General features: G+C 60.8%; 1 protein-coding gene across 4 annotated transcripts; it reads left to right on the forward strand.

Annotated features, from left to right (window-relative positions):
- The first annotated feature begins 603 nt into the window (after window positions 1–603).
- CLUH (clustered mitochondria homolog) lies at window positions 604–21,499 on the forward strand. 4 transcript variants are annotated; one of them, XM_069482140.1, is made up of 26 exons: window positions 604–695; window positions 8,179–8,381; window positions 9,174–9,345; window positions 10,685–10,828; window positions 11,020–11,144; window positions 11,230–11,384; window positions 11,489–11,614; window positions 11,932–12,079; window positions 12,263–12,355; window positions 13,083–13,777; window positions 14,446–14,669; window positions 14,792–14,893; window positions 15,079–15,179; window positions 15,825–15,977; window positions 16,063–16,125; window positions 16,244–16,488; window positions 16,767–16,851; window positions 17,034–17,187; window positions 17,274–17,413; window positions 18,264–18,344; window positions 18,428–18,553; window positions 18,637–18,758; window positions 19,052–19,145; window positions 19,227–19,361; window positions 19,442–19,515; window positions 20,104–21,499. In XM_069482140.1, the coding sequence occupies exons 2-26, from the start codon at window positions 8,193–8,195 to the stop codon at window positions 20,288–20,290; spliced, it is 3,933 nt and encodes a 1,310-aa protein (XP_069338241.1). In that variant the 5' UTR covers window positions 604–695; window positions 8,179–8,192; the 3' UTR covers window positions 20,291–21,499. The 4 variants fall into 4 exon arrangements, with proteins under 4 accessions (XP_069338241.1, XP_069338238.1, XP_069338239.1 ...); XM_069482137.1 differs by lacking the exon at window positions 604–695 and adding an exon at window positions 858–1,062 and having other exon boundaries at window positions 14,789–14,893; XM_069482138.1 differs by lacking the exon at window positions 604–695 and adding an exon at window positions 858–1,062.
- Window positions 21,500–21,817: the final 318 nt, after the last annotated feature.

The following is a 21,817-nucleotide window of genomic DNA, read 5'->3' on the forward strand; positions in this document are numbered from 1 at the left end:
CTCCACACCACACTTCCTCTGCCTGGAGAACTTCAACTCACTGGCAAGACCTGGTTCAAATGTCACCTCTGCAGCACTCTCTGATCTCACTCCTCAGTCCCCAGCAAGCCCCAAACAACTGAAAAATATGAACTGTAAAGTGTCCTAGCTGTGGATTTAGTCAGACCCAGCTCTACATCTTGTTGCCCCTATAACCTTGATCTCAGCTTCTTCCACTGCAAAATGAGGATACCAGCCTGGAAATGAGGACCCATTTGGTGGACGGTGTCAAGGACGCTAGTAAGGAGGACCCCGCTGTGGCTCAGGACAGTTTGTTGGGTCCACTTCTGACACTTTATCCCCTTGAGCCATCGCCCACCGCGCCACCTCAGGTGACCACTTTGCCCTAGGCTGCCCTCCACCCCCTCCTCACTAATCCAGACACACCCCAGCCCCACCCATTCGGCAGGAAACCACCTGCTTGGTGAGGAGTGCCCTGAGGGCCATGCTAACAATGCAGATTAGAGACTGTGTTCATTTGGTAGATCTGCAATAGGAAACACTGGGCCGTTGCGGGAGGGAGGGTCAGCAATGGCAGGCCTCGAGAAGTCTCCACCCAAGGTCACAGCGCCCGTCCGACGGCAGCGAACAGCAGGGAGTCTCCCCGAAGCCCCGCCCCTCCAGGGGGCCGAAGCCTTTATCTCCCTTGAGACAGAGTACGTTGCCTTTAAGGCATTTAGGAAAGTCACCACGTCGGCGGACGGGTAAGGAGGCGCGGCGTGTTTTGTCCCTCGCGGGCCTCCGTGGGCTGGGCCGGGCGCGAGGGCGGGGCAGGGGAACGGCGGTGGGGTCAAAGGCTACAGCGCGCACCACGTGGGCCGGTGACTCCGTCCTTCCCGCAGCGGCCGCGGCGCGCAGGGCACTTGGGTTAGTGGCGCGGCGGGCGGCGCGGACAGCCGAGCTGGACGCCCGCTCCCGCCACCATGGTCATCAAGACGGACGAGTTGCCAGCGGCCGCCCCGGCCGACAGCGCCCGGGAGCATGGCTCGCAGGCCGGTGGCAAGGGGCGGCCGGGCGCGGCCGGTGAGCGGGCCGGGGCCGGTGGGCCGGCGGGGGGGTGGCTGGAGCAGGCCCGACGGGCGGGTTCGGGACTCCGTGGGGACCACCGCCTTCCCTCTGCGCTGGGTCGGTTGCATCTCGCTGGGCCCTCCACCGGGCCGCCCCCGCCCTGAAGGTCACCTTCACTGTTGCCCCCGGCTGCGGCCCGGGCTTCGCTTGTGGGGTCCCGGGGAGAGCAGCTGCGGCGGGCACACGCGCGCCTGATCGTGGGGACACGTGCGCGCACACGCGGTTTCGGGGTGCGCAGCCGCCGCAGACCGATAGAATCGGCAGCCCCACCCCCTCTGCGCCTGGGCTTGGGGAGCCCTCAGGGCTGGGGTCACTCTGGCACTTGGGAGACATCCTCCCTCAAGGCTGCCCTCAGCGCCAGGATCCCAGGCGCTCCCTGTGCGCAGGTTGCAGCCCTGAGAGTGAGGCTCAGCTAGAGGCTTCCCAGGCTTGGTCTCTGGGAAGAGCACGAGGTGGGGGGGCGTGTGTCGTGAGGGGGCTTCTCTGGTTCATCCCCAGAGGCAAGGCTATAACCTCACGTCTTCAGGCTGTGATCTCTGCCCTCTTAGATGTTGGCCTGGTCGGCTGACCCGGGAAGGGAGGGTGGCGGTGGTCTGTCTGTGCAGGGGGGCAAAGCCAAGCTCCTTGGCAGGGGGAGGTGTTTGTGCCAGAACTTGATCATTAACCTGCCTTATTGCGAAAAGTGGGTCAGACCAGAGTTGCTGTTTTTAAGGCAAAGGTCGGCAGTGTGGAGTGGAGCTCCCAGCTCTCCCCCATGGGGGCTGTGTGGTGTGGCCTTGGGAGTGGCTGCAGCTTGTGTTGGGTGGGGCCTACTTCCCTCCATTTCTCCCAGGCCCCTCTGTTCTCTCTGTTCCCTCCACCTCCATCATGTCTCAGACTCCAGTCTTGGAGCTGGAAGCCCCTTCCCAGACCCTCAGTTGTCATCTCCCCAAATCTTCCTCAGAGCTGGCGGCTGGGCTGTGGCCCTCTCTGCCCTGGATGGCAGTGCAGCGCAGAACCACTCCTATCTGCCACTCCCCCCCATTCTCTTCAGTGGGGATTTGTTGTCCTAGCTCATCATCATCTCCCTTCCCAGCTGAGTTGGGAGTCAGGATGGGGACTGCCCCCAGCACAGCAGTTACCCTGGGCTGAGGGACAGGTTCTGTGGCAGCTTTGCTCATTGTCTAGACAAGGCCAAGGTTTGGGCAGAACAACAAATGCTGATAGCCCCAAGCTGTCAGGCTCTGTCCTGCTGTGAATCAGTGGTCTGAATCAGTGGGGCAGGCAACCTCCTCTCTCGCCAAGAGACTTGCCAAGAGACTTGATGAGTTGAAGCGACTTGCCCAAGGTCACACAGTGATTTTGTTGTCAAGGGAAGTATTTGGATTTCTAGCTCATGGCCAGCAAGCCAAGGCTACCCTGGCGTGGCGCGCAGAGGAAGCTGGGGTAGGCACGTTGGTTTGGATTATATGCTGAGAGCGTCGGCGATAAGGAGAGGAGCTTCTGCTGGAGGATTTCTGTGAGTGATCAGTGAAGCCCCTTTCCAGTTATGTGCTGAGAGGCTCTGTTTGGGGTGAGCTGGGTCAGGGGAAGGGCACAACTGTTCATTTGGGGGGAAACTGGGAGTGTACTAGTGGGTAGAACATTGGCTCCTATGTCCCCAGGAAACCAGTGTAGATAGCTAGGACTTATATTACAGCTAGCCAGATCTGTTAAAAGGAGGAGGTAGCCTCAGTGAAGGCCCCCAGCAGGCTCCCACCTGAGCATCAGAAGTGAGGCCCCTGACCTGAGCCCCCAGATCTTGAAGGCTCTCCAGTCCCCTTAGGGAAGAAGTGATTGAGGCTTTTGGGGATGGGGAGCAAGGGTCAGTTACCTTCTTGGGACTGAAGCAGCTTTTAGGGGTTAAGAGAACGGGCAGGTTTTTCAAGTTCACAGTGGCATGTCAAGTTCCTTTTGCCTAGGGGAGGGCTGGGCTGCCTGGAGTTGAGGCCCAGAGGGGGAGGAGAAGGGGCTGGCAGACTGGGGAGGAGTTTAGGGGCTTACTGGAGCTCCCCAGCAAGATCCTAAAGCTCTTCTCTTGGGTAGGATTCTGGGCAGAGCAGCTTGAGGAACTCAGGATCCTCAGACCCTGAACACCTACTTCTAGCCTGGTAGGACAGGAAGGAGGCAAACAAATGCCCACCTCCTCAGGGTCTTCAGTAGGCTGCCTGCCTGCTCTCTCCTCTTGTCCTTGAAGCCCTGGGTTCCTGGGATGGGGTGGTGTCTTCTGGGGCCTTACTTCCTGCTGGAGCCTCACCTGCTGAGGCCTTAGCTGAGGTGTGGCCTGGCCCTGGCACAGTCTCCTGAGTGAGACCATGCTAGGCTGGCGAGGCACACAGAGGCCACCTGGGGTGGCCTAAGTTTTCTTTCTAACTCCTGTGTGCTGCCTGTGGCATCCCTGTGTTCTCAGGCCAGGACAAGGATGTGCTTTATCTCTTTTATCTGTCCAGTTAAAACTTGATTGTGTGTGTGCACTGGAGAGCTTGCATGTGTGCAGAGTGCTTTTTGAGCAACCCTTGCCCATTCTACAGAGCACCTCCTTCTTTTTCCTTTTCCCCAAAGCCCAGATCCTGAGAGGTGCCCTCTGGGACATGGGAGGAGGGGTGCTGGCCCAGGGCTGTAGAGGCTCAGGGCATCCTGTGACTGGAGGTAGAGTCCTGAGGCCCAGCATAGGAAGGAGGTGCTGCTTACCTGGTGGGCAGCCTGGCCCAGCAGGTCCCAGGGATGGGAGCAGCACTCCAAGGCATTTGACACACCAGGTTTTTTCCTTCACTTGATCGTAGCCAAAAGGCTGAGAAGCTATACACCTGGCTTTGCTGCCTCTGCGATCTGGGCAGCTTGCCTACTAGCCTTCTGGAGCCTCGGTTTCCTCAAGTGAGATGGGATGGTCCAGCCGATGGAGGGACCTGATGTGGGCTGGGCCTGGAGGTAGCACTGGCTCTGTGGTTACCAGGACAGTGGGGCTGTCAACACTCCCCTGGGGTCATTGCCAGGCTGCCCTGCCCCACCTCTGTCTCCAGAGGGTTAGGGTGTGGCGGGGGGCAGCTAGGAGAGGGGCTCTCCTGGGCCTGGCCCTTCTTACCATCTGGTCACTGTGTGAGCCCCAGAATGCTTCATGAGGGCCATGGAGAGGCTGAGGGTCTGCCCAGTGCCAGACACTCAGGGCTGCCTGTGTCCTTAGAGCTGGAGGGGAGGGGACCTGGAGTGAAAGCCTGGCTCCCGCCCCCACCCTGGTTAGTATGGATGCCGGAGCAGTCCCAACTGGGCCCTGGCAACAAGTCAGAGGCCCTGGGAAGGCGCCCTGGCGTGGCTGGGCATGTTCTCCTCCCCAGCCGAGTGGCCTTCAGCCTCTTGCTGCCAGTTCTGTTCTCCCTGGGGAGAGACTTGGTTTTCTCCTGGCAGTGCAAGGGCTGCTGGGAAGGGAAGACAGAGCCTGCCAGCTTCTTGGTGGAGCTTGGAGGCCCGGGGCACGGGCGCAGTTGTCCTCTGGGAAACTGGGGGCCCAACCCCCTCCCACCAGAACCGGTGCCTCTCAGGGAGGGGATCGCTGCCAGGTCACCTGCAGGGGGCAGCAGGAGCCAGCGGCCCCAGCCAGCCACTTGACCCAGGAGGCAGGCAGGGTGCTCAGTGTCTGTGACTGGCATACAGGGGTGGCCACCTCATGGCCTGGGCCCGGGTCTGCGCCAGCTGTTGCCGGCAGCTGGCTGATGCGGTCCTGCCCACCCCCACTGGGGTTGGAGCTGAGGAGAGGACCCCCTTGCTGTGCCCTTCCCCGGCCAGCCAGTCTCCTAGGCCCTCAATCTTGAGGGGTCCAGGTACCCCAAATGACGGGTTCTCCTGCCTGCCTAGCAGCCTTGCCAGCAGTGATCCCCTTTCTGGGGGGTATAGAGAGGTGGGCCTGAGTGCTGATAGCAGCTTTTCCTGGGGTCCTGGAGCCACCGGGGCCTCCTGGCCCACAGCCGTCCTTCTGGCCGACCTTGAGCGGGATTCGAGGCAGGGGGAGTGTGCCCTTCCTGAGGCTGCCCCGGCAGGCCTGGCCCCACTGAAACCCGAAGCCAGCCGGAGCTCCAGCCCTGGGCCGACCAGCTGCATTGGGGCAAGGGTAGCGGCAGAGGCCGGAATGAGGGACACGGGCAGTGCTGGGCCTGAGCCGGAGAGCTGGCCGCCTTGCTGCCATGGCAGTGCCGCGACCCCAGAGCCGAGGAGAGGGCAGCCGCCGCCGGCACCAGGTGGGCAGTGGGGACCATGTGAACCAGCTGGCCAGCCTCTTGCTGGAGAGGCCACTTGGCCTTCACCCAGTGGTGTGGAGACCTTCGGGGGTTCCTTGGAGGAAGGAGGAGGAGCAGGGCCACTGTCTTGGGGAGAGTAAGCCCCCGGGGGAACAGGCACATTCCTTTGAAATCTGAGCAGGGAATAGGTCCCCCTGGACTGGTAGGCTCCCTGCTGGGGAAGGCAGGCTGGGCGCTGTGGCCACCTTACCTTGTCTTCCCTCCTTCCACGTCCTCCCCGTTCCAGACACGCCAAGGAGCACAGTCTAGGTCCAGGTCTCTGACTCCCCACTGCTGAGATCTCAGAGCTCAAAACTGTTGCTCCATATCGGGTGGGGCCCTTCCCGCTTCTCCCCTCATTCCGGGGGCTGCCAGCCAGCAAAGCCTTTCTCAGGGGCCCAATGGGGGAAGTTTTTCCTCCTGTCTGCTGTTCCTCTTGCTGCTTTTTGAAAGCTGATCAACCACTGCTTCTCCTATCTCTGCTCTGTCGCTAGAGTCAGGCACTTTGCACTTTGGGGCGGGGCTGCTCACCTGCTAGGGGCTGGGGGTGCCCCGCCAGGCACTGTTGGTCTCCGGAAGGAGAGGTGCTCCTGCCCCCTGTGGCTCTTGAGTTTCACTTCAGGTTTGGAGAGAGTGTGGTGGGGGTGGAGGGGCAATGACAGACACAGTTATTGAAGGTCCATAGTGACAAGGATTGAGGGCAGCGCAGTGGCATGGGGTGTGGACTGCAGGAAGGAAGGGAATTGGGTCTGTTCTGACGTGGTGACCTTGGGCCAGGCTCTGAACCTTTGTGGGCCTCAGACACCCTTATTTGGGGTGGAGGGAGGGACTATATCTGAGGTCTTATTTATCACTGAGCTGTAGGAGACAGGGAAGGGGGAGTGGCTTCTCTCCCTGTCCCCTAGCGGGCCTTTTTTTTTTTTTTTTTTAAGACAGGGTCTTGCTCTGTTTGTTGCCTGGGCTAGAGTGCAGTGGCGTCGTGATAACTCAACTGCATCCTCAAACTCCTGGGCTCAAGTGATCTCCTGCCTCAGCCTCCCAGGTAGCTGGGACTATAGGCGTGCCACCACGCGTGGCTAATTTTTCTATTTTTTGTAGAGATGGGGTCTTGCTATGTTGCTCAGGCTGGTCTGGTGTTCCTTTTTGTACTGTGCCAATCCCTCCCCTGAAGCCCCTGTCCACATTTCTGGTGGGTCTGGATAGGGGCCACACAGTCCTGGGGAAATGCACCCTCTCCTCACTCCTGACAGTAGTGAGGAAGGGGAGGTGGGGTCTGGATGGGCTGGGCAGAACTGGCTAAGCTGTCCTCTCTGGAAGGGGACCCAGACCCTTCTCAGAGCTGGGGCAGTTGAGCTCCAGCCAAGCCAGGCAGTCTTGCTTGTGGGCAGACCCTGCGGGCCAAGGTCCCCTTTTGCCAAATGGGCATCCAGGCAGGCCTGTGTTTTGCTAGAGGGTTCTGAGAGGAGGCCCTTGGCTCCCTAGGGCGGCAGGGGTGGGGGGGTGGCTCTCCTTTGCTCCCCCAGTGCCAAGGTAGAAGTGGAGGTCTTGTCACCTGCTTTCCCCTCGCCCCACAGCATGTGAGTTGGGTACTGTCCACAAATATTGGACTTCGCTACAGGTTACAGTAATTAATTCATTAATTTGATGCCTTTGGTTGAGCCTGGGCAAAACGGAAGGTGAAAGGTAGAGCTGTGGGTCTGGACACCCCCCCCCCATGTAGCAGAACACCTCCTGGCGGGGTGTGGCTCTGGGAATGAGGGGGGTGATTCTGCCATCAGGGTCATTTGGGCCGGCTTTGGAGAAGAGGGTTTATTGCAGCTAGGCCTTGAAGGGTGAATGGGGTGTTGGCATGAACAAAAGCACAGGTGGGAGGGAGGATGTGATGTAGGGTGTTCTCAGGCTTCCAGTGGTTTCCTGTAGCCAGACCTCGGCAGGCAGGAGCTGAGGTTGACTTTAGGTTGGTGCATGAGTCCTAAGAAGCTTGATCTTATGAACAGCGGGCTTATTAGAAGGGTTCCAAGTAGTACTCTGGAAACAGGAGAAAGGCCTGCGCCAGGGCTGTGGCTGCAGAGGCCGGGTCCCATGGGTCAGTTGGGAGATGTAGTTGGGTGACTAGATAGCAGGTAGGGGAGCCTTCACAGAGCAGGGGCCGGTTTGTGGGGGAAGATAAACTCCATGCCCGAAAGATGGGTCTTTGGTGGTGCCTAAAGGATAGCCACATGTTGACGCCTGGGAGGTGGCTGTCTCCTTGGTCTGAAAAGCTTGCTGCAGGCCAGGATTGGCCATGCGAGCTCAGAGGCAGGAGGGAATTTGAAGCCCTGGGAAAGGGGGAGGTGAGAGTGGGGAGAGGCTGGGGCTCGAGCACACCTGCAACTCAGACCGCAGCTCAGGGCCAGTGGAAGAGGCTGGAGCTAGACAGGGAGGGACGAAGGTGTCTCTGGTTAGGGAAGAGGAGGAGGAAGTGAGTGGTAGAATAGGGTGCTCCTGAGAAGCCAGACACGTTAAGGCTGGAGAAGACTCTGGGCTGTACCCTCAGCGTGGCATTGGTGGTCCTCGGGAGAGTGGTCTGGGAGCATGCTTGGGTGATGCCAGGTTGTGGTGAGCTGAGGAGCAGCGGGTGGAAGGGAGAAGACAATCCCCTTGCAGGTGGCCTGTAGGTACCAAGGGTGAGGTGGGACTGTGGTATCTGGGTTGGGACCAGGGCTTAGGAGGGCTGCAGTCACCGTTCCACTGGGCACTGAACAACTAGGCCCACCTGACTCAGCTCCTTTCTTGCCACCCCTAGAGCCACCATCAGTCATGCTCTTGAATGGGGACTGCCCAGAGAGCCTGAAGAAGGAGGAGCAGGCAGCCGAGCCACCTCGGGAAAATGGGCTGGATGAGGCTGAGCCGGGAGATGAGACCACTGGACAGGAAGTCATTGTCATTCAGGACACGGGCTTTTCTGTGAAGATCCTGGCCCCTGGGATTGAGCCCTTCTCACTGCAGGTGAGGTGGAGGAAGGGGTGCTGGGGACCAGGGCCTGAGCCTGCTAGGGAGCACGAGGCCAAAAAGCCAAGCCTTGCCCCTGTACATCCTGGCCCCTTGTAGGCAGAAAACTGAGGGTCCTGTGCCTCGCCCGAGGTCACTCAGCAAGTGTGGCAGACGTGGGAATCAAGTCAGGTTCAGGTCATTGCCCATGGCTAAAGGACAGCTACCAGCTGGGACTGCCAGCTGTTTGGGGAGAGGAGTGTTTGTGGCCAGGCGGTGTTGGGGTCCCAGGACTCCATAGCCTCTTGCTCTGTGCCCTCGGGCAAGTCGGCTCTCTCTGGGCTGCGACCCCTTATCCGCCAGAGGGGAGGGTGGTATTGGGTGGTCGCCAAGGATAGAGCCAACCTAGAGGCATTGCAAGCTGGTAACTCCATGGGGGACCAGGCAAGGCCCTTTAATGTCCCCTGTGCTCACAGAAGCACCCCTTCTGGATGGCAAAAGCCATTTGCTCTCTAGGGCAAGGCTGCCATTTTGTCCCCCAGTTTTTCCATCCGCTGCTGCTCTGCTGGGGGATTGCTTTTGCTCTGCAGGAACTGTCAGCGGGGCCAGGCTCTGTTCTGCACATGCGTGGATACACGTGGGCATGGCGTGTGAACAGGGCCTGGAATTTAAAAGCCAAGAAGTGGGAAACTGAGTATGTTGGGCGTTTATTCTCAGGACCCAGGTACTTTGGGCTGGGGACAAGGGGTTATGTCCTTGCTCCCCACCATGTGACCTCTTACCAGGGTGGTTGGGCCTTCTCCCTGGCAGGTGTCCCCCCAGGAGATGGTGCAGGAGATCCACCAGGTGCTCATGGACCGTGAAGACACGTGTCACCGCACCTGCTTCTCGCTGCACCTGGATGGCAACATGCTGGACCACTTCTCAGAGCTGCGCAGCGTTGAGGGGCTGCAGGAGGGCTCAGTGCTCCGCGTGGTGGAAGGTTGGTCCAGAAGTTGGGCGGCCAGGGGAGAGCCCCCGAGGCAGGGCCAGCCAGCACTCCACCACCGCTGCTGGGATCTCTGTCACAAATGAGCACGTGGAGGTGGGATTGGAGCACAGGGCTGCTTCTTAGGTCATCACACTTGCAACCTCCAACTTCACGGCCCACAGGTTAAAGGACAGAGTCGCGATTCTAAAAAAAAAAAATCAGGCAGTACCAGACCAGGGCTTGAAATCAGCCGATCAAATTCTGTAAAGTTAGATGGTAAGTCTTGTGAGGAAACTAAACAGTTTAAGCTGGGCAAGGTGGCTCACACCTGTAATCCCAGCACTTTGGAGGCTGAAGCAGGAGGATTGTTTAAAGCCAGGACCTTTGAGTCTAGCCTGGGCAACAGTGAGACCTCATCTCTACAAGGAGAGAAAAAAAAATTAGCTGGGCATGGTGGCACTTGCCTGTAGTCCCAGCTACTCTGGGGGCTGAGGCAGGAGAATCACTTGAGCCCAGGAGTTTGAGGTTGCTGTGAGCTATGAACAAGCCATTGTACTTAGCCCAGGCAACAGAGTGAGACCCTGACTCAAAAGAAAAAAAATTCACAGCCCTTGAGTGCAGAAGTCAGGCCCAATGCAGAGCTGTCAACTGGTGTGGTGAAACTGCTTTGGTTATAAAACAAAAGAAACTTTTTTTTTTTTAAGACAGAGTCTCAGGCCAGGCGCAATGGCTCACGCCTGTAATCCTAGCACTCTGGGAGGCCGAGGCGGCCGGATCGTTTGAGCTCAGGAGTTCGAGACCAGCCTGAGCAAGAGCGAGACCCCCTCTCTACTAAAAATAGAAAGAAATGATCTGGACAGCTAAAAATACATATAGAAAAATTAGCGGGGCATGGTGGCGCATGCCTGTAGTCCAAGCTACTCGGGAGGCTCAGGCAGGAGGATCACTTGAGCCCAGGAGTTTGAGGTTGCTGTGAGCTAGGCTGATGCCATGGCACTCACTCTAGCCCGGGCAACAGAGCAAGACTCTGTCTCAAAAAAAAAAAAAAAGGCTCCCCAAGGCTTGTGTGTGCTTCAAGAGGCATTTCGCAGAAGATTTTTGTGAATAAGGATCCCAGCTTACCAGCAGGCAGGGGTGTGGGGGTGTGTGTGTTTTGAAACTAGAACTCCAGCTTGTATATTCTTAGTGGAATTTGAAAATGGAAGCCTAAAGTTGAAAATTAAGACCACCCGTGATAGCACCCCTGCAGACTGTTTTCTGTGCTAGGCAGGTTGTTCCAAGGTGAAGGGCCCTGGTGAAACCTAACCTCCCGTCCCTTCCCTTCCCTTCCCTTCCCCTCCCCTCCCGACAGAGCCATACACGGTGCGCGAGGCCCGCATCCATGTGCGCCACGTCCGAGACCTGCTCAAGAGCCTGGACCCATCTGACGCCTTCAATGGAGTTGACTGCAATTCCTTGTCCTTCCTAAGTGTCTTCACTGATGGCGACCTGGGAGGTATGGGAGGAATTGGCACCAGGGGTTGGGCAAAGGGGCAGGGAGCAAGGAGGCCGGGGCTGAGGGGGATGGGGGCCAGGCCTTCCTCCTGGAGGGGCCTGGGCCTGAGGTCCCCAGACAAGGGCCGTGTTGAGGTTGGGAGGTGGTTGCCCCATTGGCCCTGTGCTGATCACCAGCCTTGGGTCCCTCAGACAGCGGGAAGCGGAAGAAGGGCTTGGAGATGGACCCCATTGACTGCACGCCACCCGAGTACATCCTGCCGGGGAGCCGGGAGCGGCCGTTGTGTCCCCTGCAGCCCCAGAACCGTGACTGGAAGGTGGGCCTCCCGGGGGGAGCGAGGAAGAGGGTGGAGGACCGCACCCCAGGAGGCCTGGTCCACTCATGCCTGGCCATTCCTGCAGCCCCTGCAGTGCCTGAAAGTGCTGACCATGAGTGGCTGGAACCCGCCCCCTGGCAACCGCAAGATGCACGGGGACCTCATGTACCTGTTTGTGATCACAGCCGAGGACCGACAAGTCAGCATCACCGCATCCACACGGGGCTTTTACTTGAACCAGTGAGTCCCTGCCAGCCCGCCGCAGGCCTTGCTGCGCCCGGCTGTTCCGGGTCTGTGGGTGGACACCTGGGGCGCCCGGCTGAGTGACCACCCTCTGCCTGCAGGTCCACAGCCTATCACTTCAACCCCAAACCCGCCAGCCCCCGCTTCCTCAGCCATTCCTTAGTGGAGCTGCTCAACCAGATCAGCCCGACCTTCAAAAAAAACTTCGCTGTGCTGCAAAAGAAAAGGTAGAGCCTGTGCCCCGGCTGCCCTGCCTTGTGTCACATCGTAGGGGGTGTGGCGTGAACTGGCCAGCCGGAACTCCAGCACTTCCGCCCAGAGAAACCGCCCCCTCCTCCAGTGCCCCCGAGTCCCCCTGTAGGGAGCTGTCAGCCAGTGCTGGAGACAGCAGCCAGCAGAGGCCCTTTCGCTTCCACCTGACCCTTCAGGGCAGCGTCTCGGGGCGGGCAGATGCCAGAGCAGGCGGGGGCCTCAGAGAAGGGGCCCGCAGCAGGGCTCTGAGCTTGGTGGACTGCCCCATCTCCCACTCCCCTGCCTGCCACAGGGTCCAGCGCCACCCGTTCGAGAGGATCGCCACCCCGTTCCAGGTATACAGCTGGACAGCCCCGCAGGCGGAGCACGCCATGGACTGTGTGCGCGCAGAGGATGCCTACACCTCGAGGCTGGGCTACGAGGAGCACATTCCTGGACAGGTGCCGCGGCCTGGCCCCGCCCTCCCAGATGCCCGGCTGGGTTCTGTGCACTCCCCGGAGGCTCCATGCTTGTTCCTTTGGGAGTCTGGGGGGCTGCCCACGGGGAGGTGGAAGAAGGGACTTTGCAGAGCCGGTCTCAGGGCACGAGCTGAGCCTACATCGCCCTCCTTTGTCCCTCTGCAGACCCGGGACTGGAACGAGGAGCTGCAGACGACCAGGGAATTGCCCCGAAAGAACCTGCCTGAGCGGCTGCTTCGAGAAAGAGCCATATTCAAGGTGCCTGCAACCGCTGCCTTTTTTCTGGCCTCTTTATGACTTTGAGTCCATGGGATGAAGGGGCTCTATTTCCCTCTGGGCTGAATGGCAAGGGCCACCTGGCTTCCTCTCCTCTCCGCTGACTGCCATGGGGCCTCTCCTGGGCACACACTCTGACCCTTCTAGGGCAGCAGCTCATTCGTATGGCACTTACAGCTTGCTTGGGTTTAAATGTTATTGGTACCATTACTGAGAGAGAAATGAGGAAAAAATAGTTGCTTAAGAAAAACCTCCCATAATCTTACTGCCTAGAGGTGTGATGGTTAAAAGAGCGAGCTAATTTCTTGGGTACTAACTTTGCCAGGGGCAGTGCCAAGTGCTTTATAGGCATTATTAGTTCCTATAATCTTTTGGACACCTTGTAAAGATCAGTACTTTTTTACAAGTAACTGTAACAGTAACTTAAAGGTTACTGTCTTATAGACGAGTAAACTGGGTCTGAGAGGTTACCTGTCCAAGTGCACCGGCACATAACCGGTGGGCCCCTACCCCAGCCCTCGCACTGGGTCACTCACTGAGCCCTGCTGTCCCCCTGAGTATAAGTGTTATAATGGTCTTCTTGCCCTTCTCTGAGTATGGGGAAACTGAGGCTGGGGGTCCCTGGGCTCCCAAGGCAGGCCTGTTTGCCTCCACCACCCAGGGCTCTTACGGGCGAGGCCTCTCACTCTCCCAACCTCGGCCCCCCCAGGTGCACAGTGACTTCACAGCGGCTGCCACTCGGGGCGCCATGGCAGTCATTGACGGCAACGTGATGGCCATCAACCCCAGCGAGGAGACCAAGATGCAGATGTTCATCTGGAACAACATCTTCTTCAGCCTGGGCTTTGATGTCCGCGACCACTACAAGGACTTTGGTGGGGACGTGGCGGCCTACGTAGCGCCCACCAACGACCTGAACGGCGTGCGCACGTACAACGCGGTGGACGTGGAGGGGCTGTACACGCTGGGCACGGTGGTGGTGGATTACCGCGGCTACAGGGTCACGGCCCAGTCCATCATCCCTGGCATCCTGGAGCGGGACCAGGAGCAGAGCGTCATCTACGGGTCCATCGACTTTGGCAAGACGGTGGTGTCGCACCCCCGCTACCTGGAGCTGCTGGAGCGCACCAGCCGGCCCCTCAAGATCCTGCGGCACCGGGTGCTCAACGACCGCGATGAGGAGGTGGAACTCTGCTCCTCAGTCGAGTGCAAGGGCATCATCGGCAATGACGGGCGCCACTACATCCTCGACCTGCTGCGCACCTTCCCCCCGGACCTCAACTTCCTGCCCGTGCCCGGGGAGGAGCTGCCCGAGGAGTGCACCCGCGCCGGCTTCCCCCGCGCCCACCGGCACAAGCTCTGCTGCCTGCGCCAGGAGCTGGTGGACGCCTTCGTGGAGCACAGGTGAGGAGCAGCCCTGCGAGGCCGGGCCGCAGCTCTGTGTCGGGAGGCTTAGACACCCTCTGTTATTTGGGGGCCGATCCTTGAAGGGAGAAGCTCTGGAAAGTGAGGAAGGGCTGGTTCTGGCCACACCCACTGGGCTCCCCGACCCAGTCTGCCAGACTCCCCGGTACAGAGATGCCGGGTGCAGCAGGGACTCAGCTGAAGTGCTGCTGCCGTCTGAAGGGGCGTTTGGACGTCTGCCAGGGTGGCCGTGAATGTCACATGGTGTCACGTGGGCGGAGTGTGAGGAGGGAACGCGTGCTTAGGAGTCAGCCATGTCAAACATCCCACACTGGGAATAACTTTCTCAAGGTGTCTGTTGAGAGCCCCGGCTTGGCTGGTGAGCCACTTCTCACCCGCCACACCCCAGTGTCTTCACGTCCAGGGAGACTTGGTTTTTGCTGTGACCTGCTGCTGTCCGGCACGCGCATGCATGCATTGACAGCTGCACGCTGGGCAGGACATGTCCTCGTGCCTGCAGTGTGTCCAGCCCCAACATTCCTCAGTCCCCTACGGGCCAGGAGCCTGGGTCCTGGCTCCGGGCCCTGCAGCCAGCAGGAAGCTGTGGGCAGCAGAGCTTCCAGACGGCCCTTTCTCCTGTCCCGCTCTGTCCTGTCTGCTCGCTCTAGGTACCTCCTCTTCATGAAGCTGGCCGCCCTGCAGCTGATGCAGCAGAAAGCCGGCAAGCTGGAGAACCCCGCCTCCCTGGAAAATGGTGGGCCTCCCTCCTCGGAGTCCAAGCCTGAAGACCCTCCGGGCGCCGAGGCGGAAAGGGAGGAGGAGGGCAGCAGCGCCAGCGGCCTGGCCAAGGTGAAGGAGCTGGCAGAGACCATCGCCGCAGACGACAGCACAGGTGGGGAGCTGGCAGCTGGTCCTGGCCATGTCCTCAGGGAGTGGGGGGTGAGGCTCGGGGCAGTCCAGCCCCACTGATGGCGGAGAGGGTCCGCCTTCCATCGGGCTGTGTCTCCGCAGCAGACCCTCGGAGCCGGGAGGTGATCCGCAACGCGTGCAAGGCAGTCGGCTCCATCAGCAGCACAGCCTTCGACATCCGCTTCAACCCTGACATCTTCTCGCCAGGCAAGTGCGGGGGCTGGGCAGTGGGAGCCCAGCAGGGTCGGCAGAGCCGTGGCGGGGGTCGGGGGCCCTGGCGCTGGCGGGCCTGTGTGCCCCCTGAGTGCTGCCTCCCCCAGCCCCAGTGGCTTCTGCCCTGCCTGCCCTGCCTGCCTCCCACCTGGCTCCAGCCTGTCCCCTCCCTCCTCCAGGGGTTCGTTTCCCTGAGTCCTGCCAGGACGAAGTTCGGGACCAGAAGCAGCTGCTGAAGGACGCGGCTGCCTTCTTGCTCTCCTGCCAGATCCCTGGCTTGGTGAGGATGTGTCGCCGAGGGCGGTGCTGTGGGCCTGGTGCTTCATCCGCCCCCCACTCAGAGCTTGTGGGTCCTTCCCGGGAGTGGCCACCTTAGCTTCTCCTGGCCTGGGAGTCAGCAGAGCGGATGTCATCCCATGTCATAGATGGCAGCCTGACCCTGAGAGGTCAGAGGAGTCCTCAGGCGCAGCAGGCTCTGCCCTGCTGAGCCCCCACACAGGCTGGCGGGTCGGTCCATCTGAGCCCTGTGTGTTGCGAGGGCTGGGGGAGCTGGTATGCTCAGGTGGCGCACTCGTCACAGACTGCTGCACCCCCAAGCCTCTGGACCAGTGGGGGGAGATTAGTGGCCCCCAAGTGTCACCCTGCTCTTGCCCAGGTAGTCAGAGAGGAGCCTGTGCTGCCCATTGGGCTCAGTTCGTGGCCTGTGGGCCCCTGGCCCTGAGTCCCTGCGTGGGGCCATTCTCCCTGCGCCCAGGCTGCAGGTGCAGGGCAGGTTCCCGTGTCCCTGCTGCTGCTTTCCCGGGAGCTGGGGTCTGAGTCCTGTCCTTTCCTCAGGGCCCCAGGACAGGGTGTGCTCCCCGGGGAAGACCCAGGGGGATGGAGGCCAAGGTGCTGGGCCAGGGGCCTCACCTGTTGCAGCCCACAGGTGAAGGACTGTACAGAGCACGCGGTGCTGCCCATGGACGGGGCCACGCTGGCCGAGGTGATGCGCCAGCGCGGCATCAACATGCGCTACTTGGGCAAGGTGCTGGACCTGGTGCTCCGGAGCCCAGCCCGTGACCAGCTGGACCATGTCTACGTGAGTGCCCCGGGTGGGCCGTGGGACTGGCAGGGCGAGAGGGAGGCCTGGGGCCTGACCCCGGTTCCCTTTTGAATCTTTCCAGAAAATAGGCATCGGGGAACTCATCACCCGTTCTGCTAAGCACATCTTCAAGACGTACTTGCAGGTACCACCCGTCCCCTCCCCAGCTGGCCAGGGCCTCCCTGGGTGGTGTCAGGCAACAGGGAGGAGCCCCAGGTTGGGGCCCAGGGCCCTTGTGATTTTGGTGAAAACCTCCCTCGCAGGGGGTCGAGCTCTCGGGGCTCTCAGCTGCCATCAGCCACTTCCTGAACTGCTTCCTGAGCTCCTACCCCAACCCCGTGGCCCACCTGCCCGCCGACGAGCTGGTCTCCAAGAAGAGGAACAAGAGGAGGAAAAACCGGCCCCCGGGGGCTGCGGATAACACAGCCTGGGCTGTGATGACCCCCCAGGAGCTCTGGAAGAACATCTGCCAGGAAGCCAAGAACTACTACGACTTCAGCCTCGAGTGGTGCGTGTGTGGCTGGGGCAGGGAGTTGTGGGGCCCCTGGGCTCCGAGGCATCCCGGCTTGTAGTCCCAGGGCAGTGGGGTCAGAAGAGAAGAGGGGCCCAAGTGATGCCAAAGTCACAAGGGCCATAGCCCCAACACAGAGCTCTGCCCCGGTGCCCGGCACCACCCCGGGAGTGGTTGTGCAGGGCAGGAGTGAGGGGCCCCTGGGGCTGGGGGAGAAGCAGCTGTGGGGCGAGGGGCGTGGGGCGGGGCTGCTCAGGCCCACTTGCCCCCCCCAGCGAGAGCGTGGACCAGGCCGTGGAGACCTACGGTCTACAGAAGATAACACTGCTGCGTGAGATCTCGCTGAAAACCGGCATCCAGGTGGGCACGGCTCACGGCGTCCCTGCTGTGCCCCCACCCACGGGCTCCCCAACCCCGGCAGGGCCAGAGGGCGGGGGGAGGTGGCTTTCTCCACGTGGCCGTGTCCACACACAGCGGTGGGTCAGGAGGTGCTGGCTGTCTGAGCCCAGGGCTGAGGCTGCTGTGGGTGTCGCTCGGCCCAGATCCTGCTGAAGGAGTACAGCTTCGACAGCCGCCACAAGCCCGCGTTCACCGAGGAGGACGTGCTCAACATCTTCCCCGTGGTCAAGCACGTCAACCCCAAGGCCTCGGACGCCTTCCATTTCTTCCAGAGCGGGCAGGCCAAAGTGCAGCAGGGTGCGTGGCTGGGTGGGGCCGAGCGGAGGTGCGGGGCTTCCCTCGCCCCTGGCCCTGACCTTGCCACCCTTGGGGGTGCCCTGCAGGCTTCCTCAAGGAGGGCTGTGAGCTCATCAATGAGGCCCTGAACCTGTTTAACAACGTGTACGGTGCCATGCACGTGGAGATCTGCGCCTGCCTGCGCCTCCTGGCCCGTCTGCACTACATCATGGGTGACTACACTGAGGTGGGCCTCGAGCACGCTCTGGGCTGTGTCCGCGCAGGCCTGGGGGCCGGGCCTGGTGTGGGGCATGGTGAGCCAGGGGCCTGGGGCTGCGTTGTCACCCGCTGTGGTAGCAGGAAGTGGGAGTCCAGGCCCGCAGGACTGCAGCCCCATCCAAGGGGTGAGGTGGTTGCTCACCTCACTTTGGGGACCACGTGGAGGAGCTGGCGGGACCCAGGGAGGCCCTGGGGGTTGCCGCTGTCTGGGCCTCCCCTGGGCCTCCCCAGCCCGACCCCTCGACAGCGTGTCCTTGCGAGCGCCCGGGAGCCTCGTGTTCTCCCGTGAGGGGGATGCGGCGGAGGTGCCAGCAGGGCCCCCCCAACGGGGCGCTGGCACGGGCACATTCCGGGGCACAGTGTTTAGCACCTGGCAAGCACCCTGCAGAAGCCACGGTCATCTGTGGCCACGTGTGGCCCTGTGGTGGTCACACTGCCTCGCCTGGCTGGGGCTTGGAGAGGGTTTCAGGGGTCAGCATGCTTCAGCCTCCCCACAACTTCAGTCAAGGGGATTGCTTTTCTCCTTTGTTTTTAAGTTAGTATTGCATTTTTAGTAGTTTTAGGATTTGTATAGATTTTGTTGGGGGAAGAGGGCTTAAAACAACAGGCTTTCAGAAGGCCTCAGCGTGTGCGCACTTCACGGCGCGACAGCGGCTGTCGGCCCTTGCGCTGCCCTCGTGCGAAGCACAGACAGGAAATGAGCCAGAGCGGCAGCGGTGGGCACAGAGCTGCGCTGTGGGGGCCGCTTGTCCCCGGGGCCGGGCAGCTCTGGGCGTGGGGCGGCCCCCGCCCTGCATCGACAGCCCCCCTGTCTCTAGGCCCTGAGCAACCAGCAGAAGGCCGTGCTGATGAGCGAGCGGGTGATGGGCATCGAGCACCCCAATACCATCCAGGAATACGTGAGTGCCGTGCGGGGGCCGTGCGGTGTCCTTGGTGCCCACGCATGCTGCGCCCCGCCCTGACCTGCCGCACCCGCCCGCAGATGCACCTGGCCCTGTACTGCTTCGCCAGCAGCCAGCTGTCCACGGCCCTGAGCCTGCTGTACCGCGCCCGCTACCTCATGCTGCTGGTGTTCGGGGAGGACCACCCTGAGATGGCTCTGCTGGACGTGAGTGCTGGGCAGGGGGCAGCAGGGACCAGCCTGTGTCCCAGGGGACGGGGAGCTGACCAGGCCCTCCCGGCTGCCCCCAGAACAACATCGGGCTGGTGCTGCACGGCGTGATGGAGTACGACCTGTCGCTGCGCTTCCTGGAGAACGCGCTGGCCGTCAGCACCAAGTACCACGGGCCCAAGGCCCTCAAGGTGGCCCTCAGGTGAGGGAGGCTGCATGAGCCCAACTCCTGGGGCCACAGGGGCCTGGGGAGCACTTGGGTGGGGCAGGGGAGGGACCCAGTGTTCTGTCTTCATCAAATTTTCCTTTGAGGAAGTATCTCTCAACTTCCCCCTCTTTTGAGCCCCGGACTTGTTGTTTCCCTTGGACTTTATTTATGTTCCCCTCGGTTCGATTCCGGGGAGGGATGTAGGGGATCCCCCACCCCGAGTTAGACCCGCACCACCTAGCCCGCTCATGTCCCTCCCTCGCCCTGCTTGCCGCGCCTCCTGGCAGCCACCACCTCGTTGCCCGGGTCTACGAGAGCAAAGCTGAGTTCCGGTCGGCCCTGCAGCACGAGAAGGAAGGCTACACCATCTATAAGACCCAGGTGGGCTGCGGCAGTGGCTGGGGGCTGGAGCTGGGCCTCCGGGCCGTGGGCAGCCTGATCCCTTCCTGCCTCTCCCCATAGCTGGGCGAGGACCACGAGAAGACCAAGGAGAGCTCCGAGTACCTCAAGTGCCTGACCCAGCAGGCCGTGGCCCTGCAGCGCACCATGAACGAGATCTACCGCAACGGCTCCAGCGCCAACATCCCCCCCCTCAAAGTATGTTCCCGGGCTGGGCGGGTGGCACCCCCAGCCTCGGGTGGGTGAGCCTTGCTCACTGCCGGCCCCGCCGCCCTCAGTTCACAGCCCCCAGCATGGCCAGCGTCCTGGAGCAGCTCAACGTCATCAACGGCATCCTCTTCATTCCTCTCAGGTAAGGCCCCCTCGCACGAATGAGCCCCTAGCCTTTTATTACCTAAGATGTGTCACCTCATACATGGACACGGCTCAAAATTGAACACAGAGCCAGCGATGAGAATCCTCGCAGAAACACTCTGCATAACTGAGCTAACATGGAGCTGTGATCTTTTTTTCGCCTGTTTGTTTTCTACACTAAATTGTAGCATACAATGCACAAAGTTTTTTTTCTTAACAATGTATCTTGGTGGTCTTTCCTGTCAGTACCTAAAAGTGGCTCCATCCTTCCTCTGGCTGCCTGCGCTGCAGGGTGTGCCCTGGGACCAGGCTCTGCCAGCAGCTCCCTCCGTCCCCCACTCCCTCGTGGGCGTGGTCGGCCTGGGCTGTGGCCGCGCCCCCGCCCCCCCACCCCCGCTTGTGGGAGGGGCAGCCTGCAGGACCTGGGTGTGGGGTGGGCGGAGCCAGGCTCAGCATTTAGGGGCCTTGTTCCACACACACCTCTCAGAGGTCGGTCTTATCCCAAGTGCAAGTGTACCCAAAGCTGGTGGGGTGTCAGAGGGCCCGGGCCCAGTCTGATCCACCTTCATCCCACCCTTCTACTCAGCCAAAAAGACCTGGAGAATCTGAAAGCTGAGGTGGCACGGCGGCACCAGCTCCAGGAGGCCAGCAGGAACAGGGATAGGGCGGAGGAGCCCATGGCCACCGAGCCGGAGCCAGCAGGGGACCCAGAGGACGTGGGCTCCCAGCCCCAGGCTGCCAAGGACCCTTCTTCCCCGAGCTTGCAGGGATAGGGAGAGAGAGACGGACAATCAGCGGCCCCGTCACCAGTGATGCAGCTTCCAGGAGAAGGGGGCATGCCTGCAGATCCGAAGAGGAAGCAAGTCCCTCTTCTTCCATGTTCCACCCCACCCCCACCCCCAGCATCTTCCTGGGACCCCAGCCTGGCCTGCCCGCCCCCAAAAAGATGTTTTTGCACTGGTTCACGAATATACGATGCAGAGGCCTAAGTGAAGACCCATGAATGGAGTGTGTGGGCATCAGTTCCCAGCTGGGGGGCAGGTGCCCCCCAGGCCTCCATCCTCCAGCAGGTGTGTGCGAGTGTGTCCGTGCCCACGAGTGTCTCGATCTGTCCTTCCTAACTTGTACATAGCCCAGAGTCGGTTGTGAGTGAATGATGTGCAGCTGAGACTTCTCAGGTCATTTGTATGTTTGACATTATGGCTGCTGCTTTTGCTGCCACTACCCCCAGGCCCAACCTGGCTGAAAGTCTAGGTTTTAAGCCAAAAAAGACAGGGGGCTTTCCTGTGTCCTGGGATGGGGAGCCAGAGCTCTGTGGCAGGGCTGGAGGGTTGGGTGCACTTTAGTTTTGTGGCTGTAGCTCCAGGGTGAGGGTGAGGGGTTGGCAGTGGCAGTCCCCGGGCACCCGTGCACACCCACCCTTGCCTGCCTGCCCTTGGGTCCAGCGGGAGGCGCTGCCACGGGCTCAGGCCTCCCTACTCCTGCACCCCAGGCGGGGCTAACCTTGGGGGCTAGTCTGAATGTATCCTTCTCCCCATTTTAACCTGAGCTGCCTAACGCACAGTGGGGTGGGGTGGGTGGGGGGCTGGGGGACCAGGCCGAATCATGGATCCTGGGGAAAGGTTACCAGGTGCAGGAGTGATTGTCACCTCTGTGGAGCCCGGCTCCCTACCTGGTCCTGGCCCCACATGCACCTTCTATGGAGAGTAGCTCTGGGGGTAGCAGGTGCTCCGGCTCCCCGCCCGCCTGTGCCGCTTCTCTGTGCCTGCTGTCAGCGCCCTGGGAGGGGAGGTCGCACCCGTGAGCCGAGGGAGCTGTGTCTGGGGGGCCCCAGCCTGGGTCTGTCCAGACACCTTGTTTCAGAGGGAGTGGGCGTGAGCTAGCAAGCGAAGCATCCCCACAGCTGATCAAGAACTTTTTCTTGTTTTTAAACCATCACGTCTTCATTTCACATTGGAATAAAGTGAGTTTTTGAAACCTGCTGCCCCAGCCTCACCCGTGTGTTCTGTAACCTAGTCTCATTTGACTGCAAGGGCTGCTGGCAGAAATGTTCCTGGGAGACGAGTATGTATAAATTAGGTCAAATTCAAGATTATGCCTATAATGTCACTTAAGTGGGTGGAGCCACAAGCACTCAGCTGGGGTACGCCCACCTGCCAGTCACTAGGCCTTTGGGCCTGTGACAGATGAACCTCACCTGTCACTGGTGACAGAGGGAAGGCTGGGTGGGGAGGGCTGCTAGGCAGCTGGACCTGCCAGGTCACTGAGCACCCACCGTTGGGGCCACTCAGGTGAAGTGT

Source organism: Eulemur rufifrons, chromosome 9 (genome assembly GCF_041146395.1).
Source record: "Eulemur rufifrons isolate Redbay chromosome 9, OSU_ERuf_1, whole genome shotgun sequence".
NCBI classification, from domain to species: domain Eukaryota; kingdom Metazoa; phylum Chordata; class Mammalia; order Primates; family Lemuridae; genus Eulemur; species Eulemur rufifrons.

Bases quoted from the DNA above. Each gene is read 5' to 3' on its own strand.
- CLUH (XM_069482137.1), top strand. From the start codon at position 963: ATGGTCATCAAGACGGACGAGTTGCCAGCGGCCGCCCCGGCCGACAGC. The intron at 14,670-14,788 runs GTGGGGAGCTGG...GTGTCTCCGCAG, and splicing joins CGCCGCAGACGACAGCACAG to CAGACCCTCGGAGCCGGGAG. The intron at 14,894-15,078 runs GCAAGTGCGGGG...TCCCTCCTCCAG, and splicing joins CCCTGACATCTTCTCGCCAG to GGGTTCGTTTCCCTGAGTCC.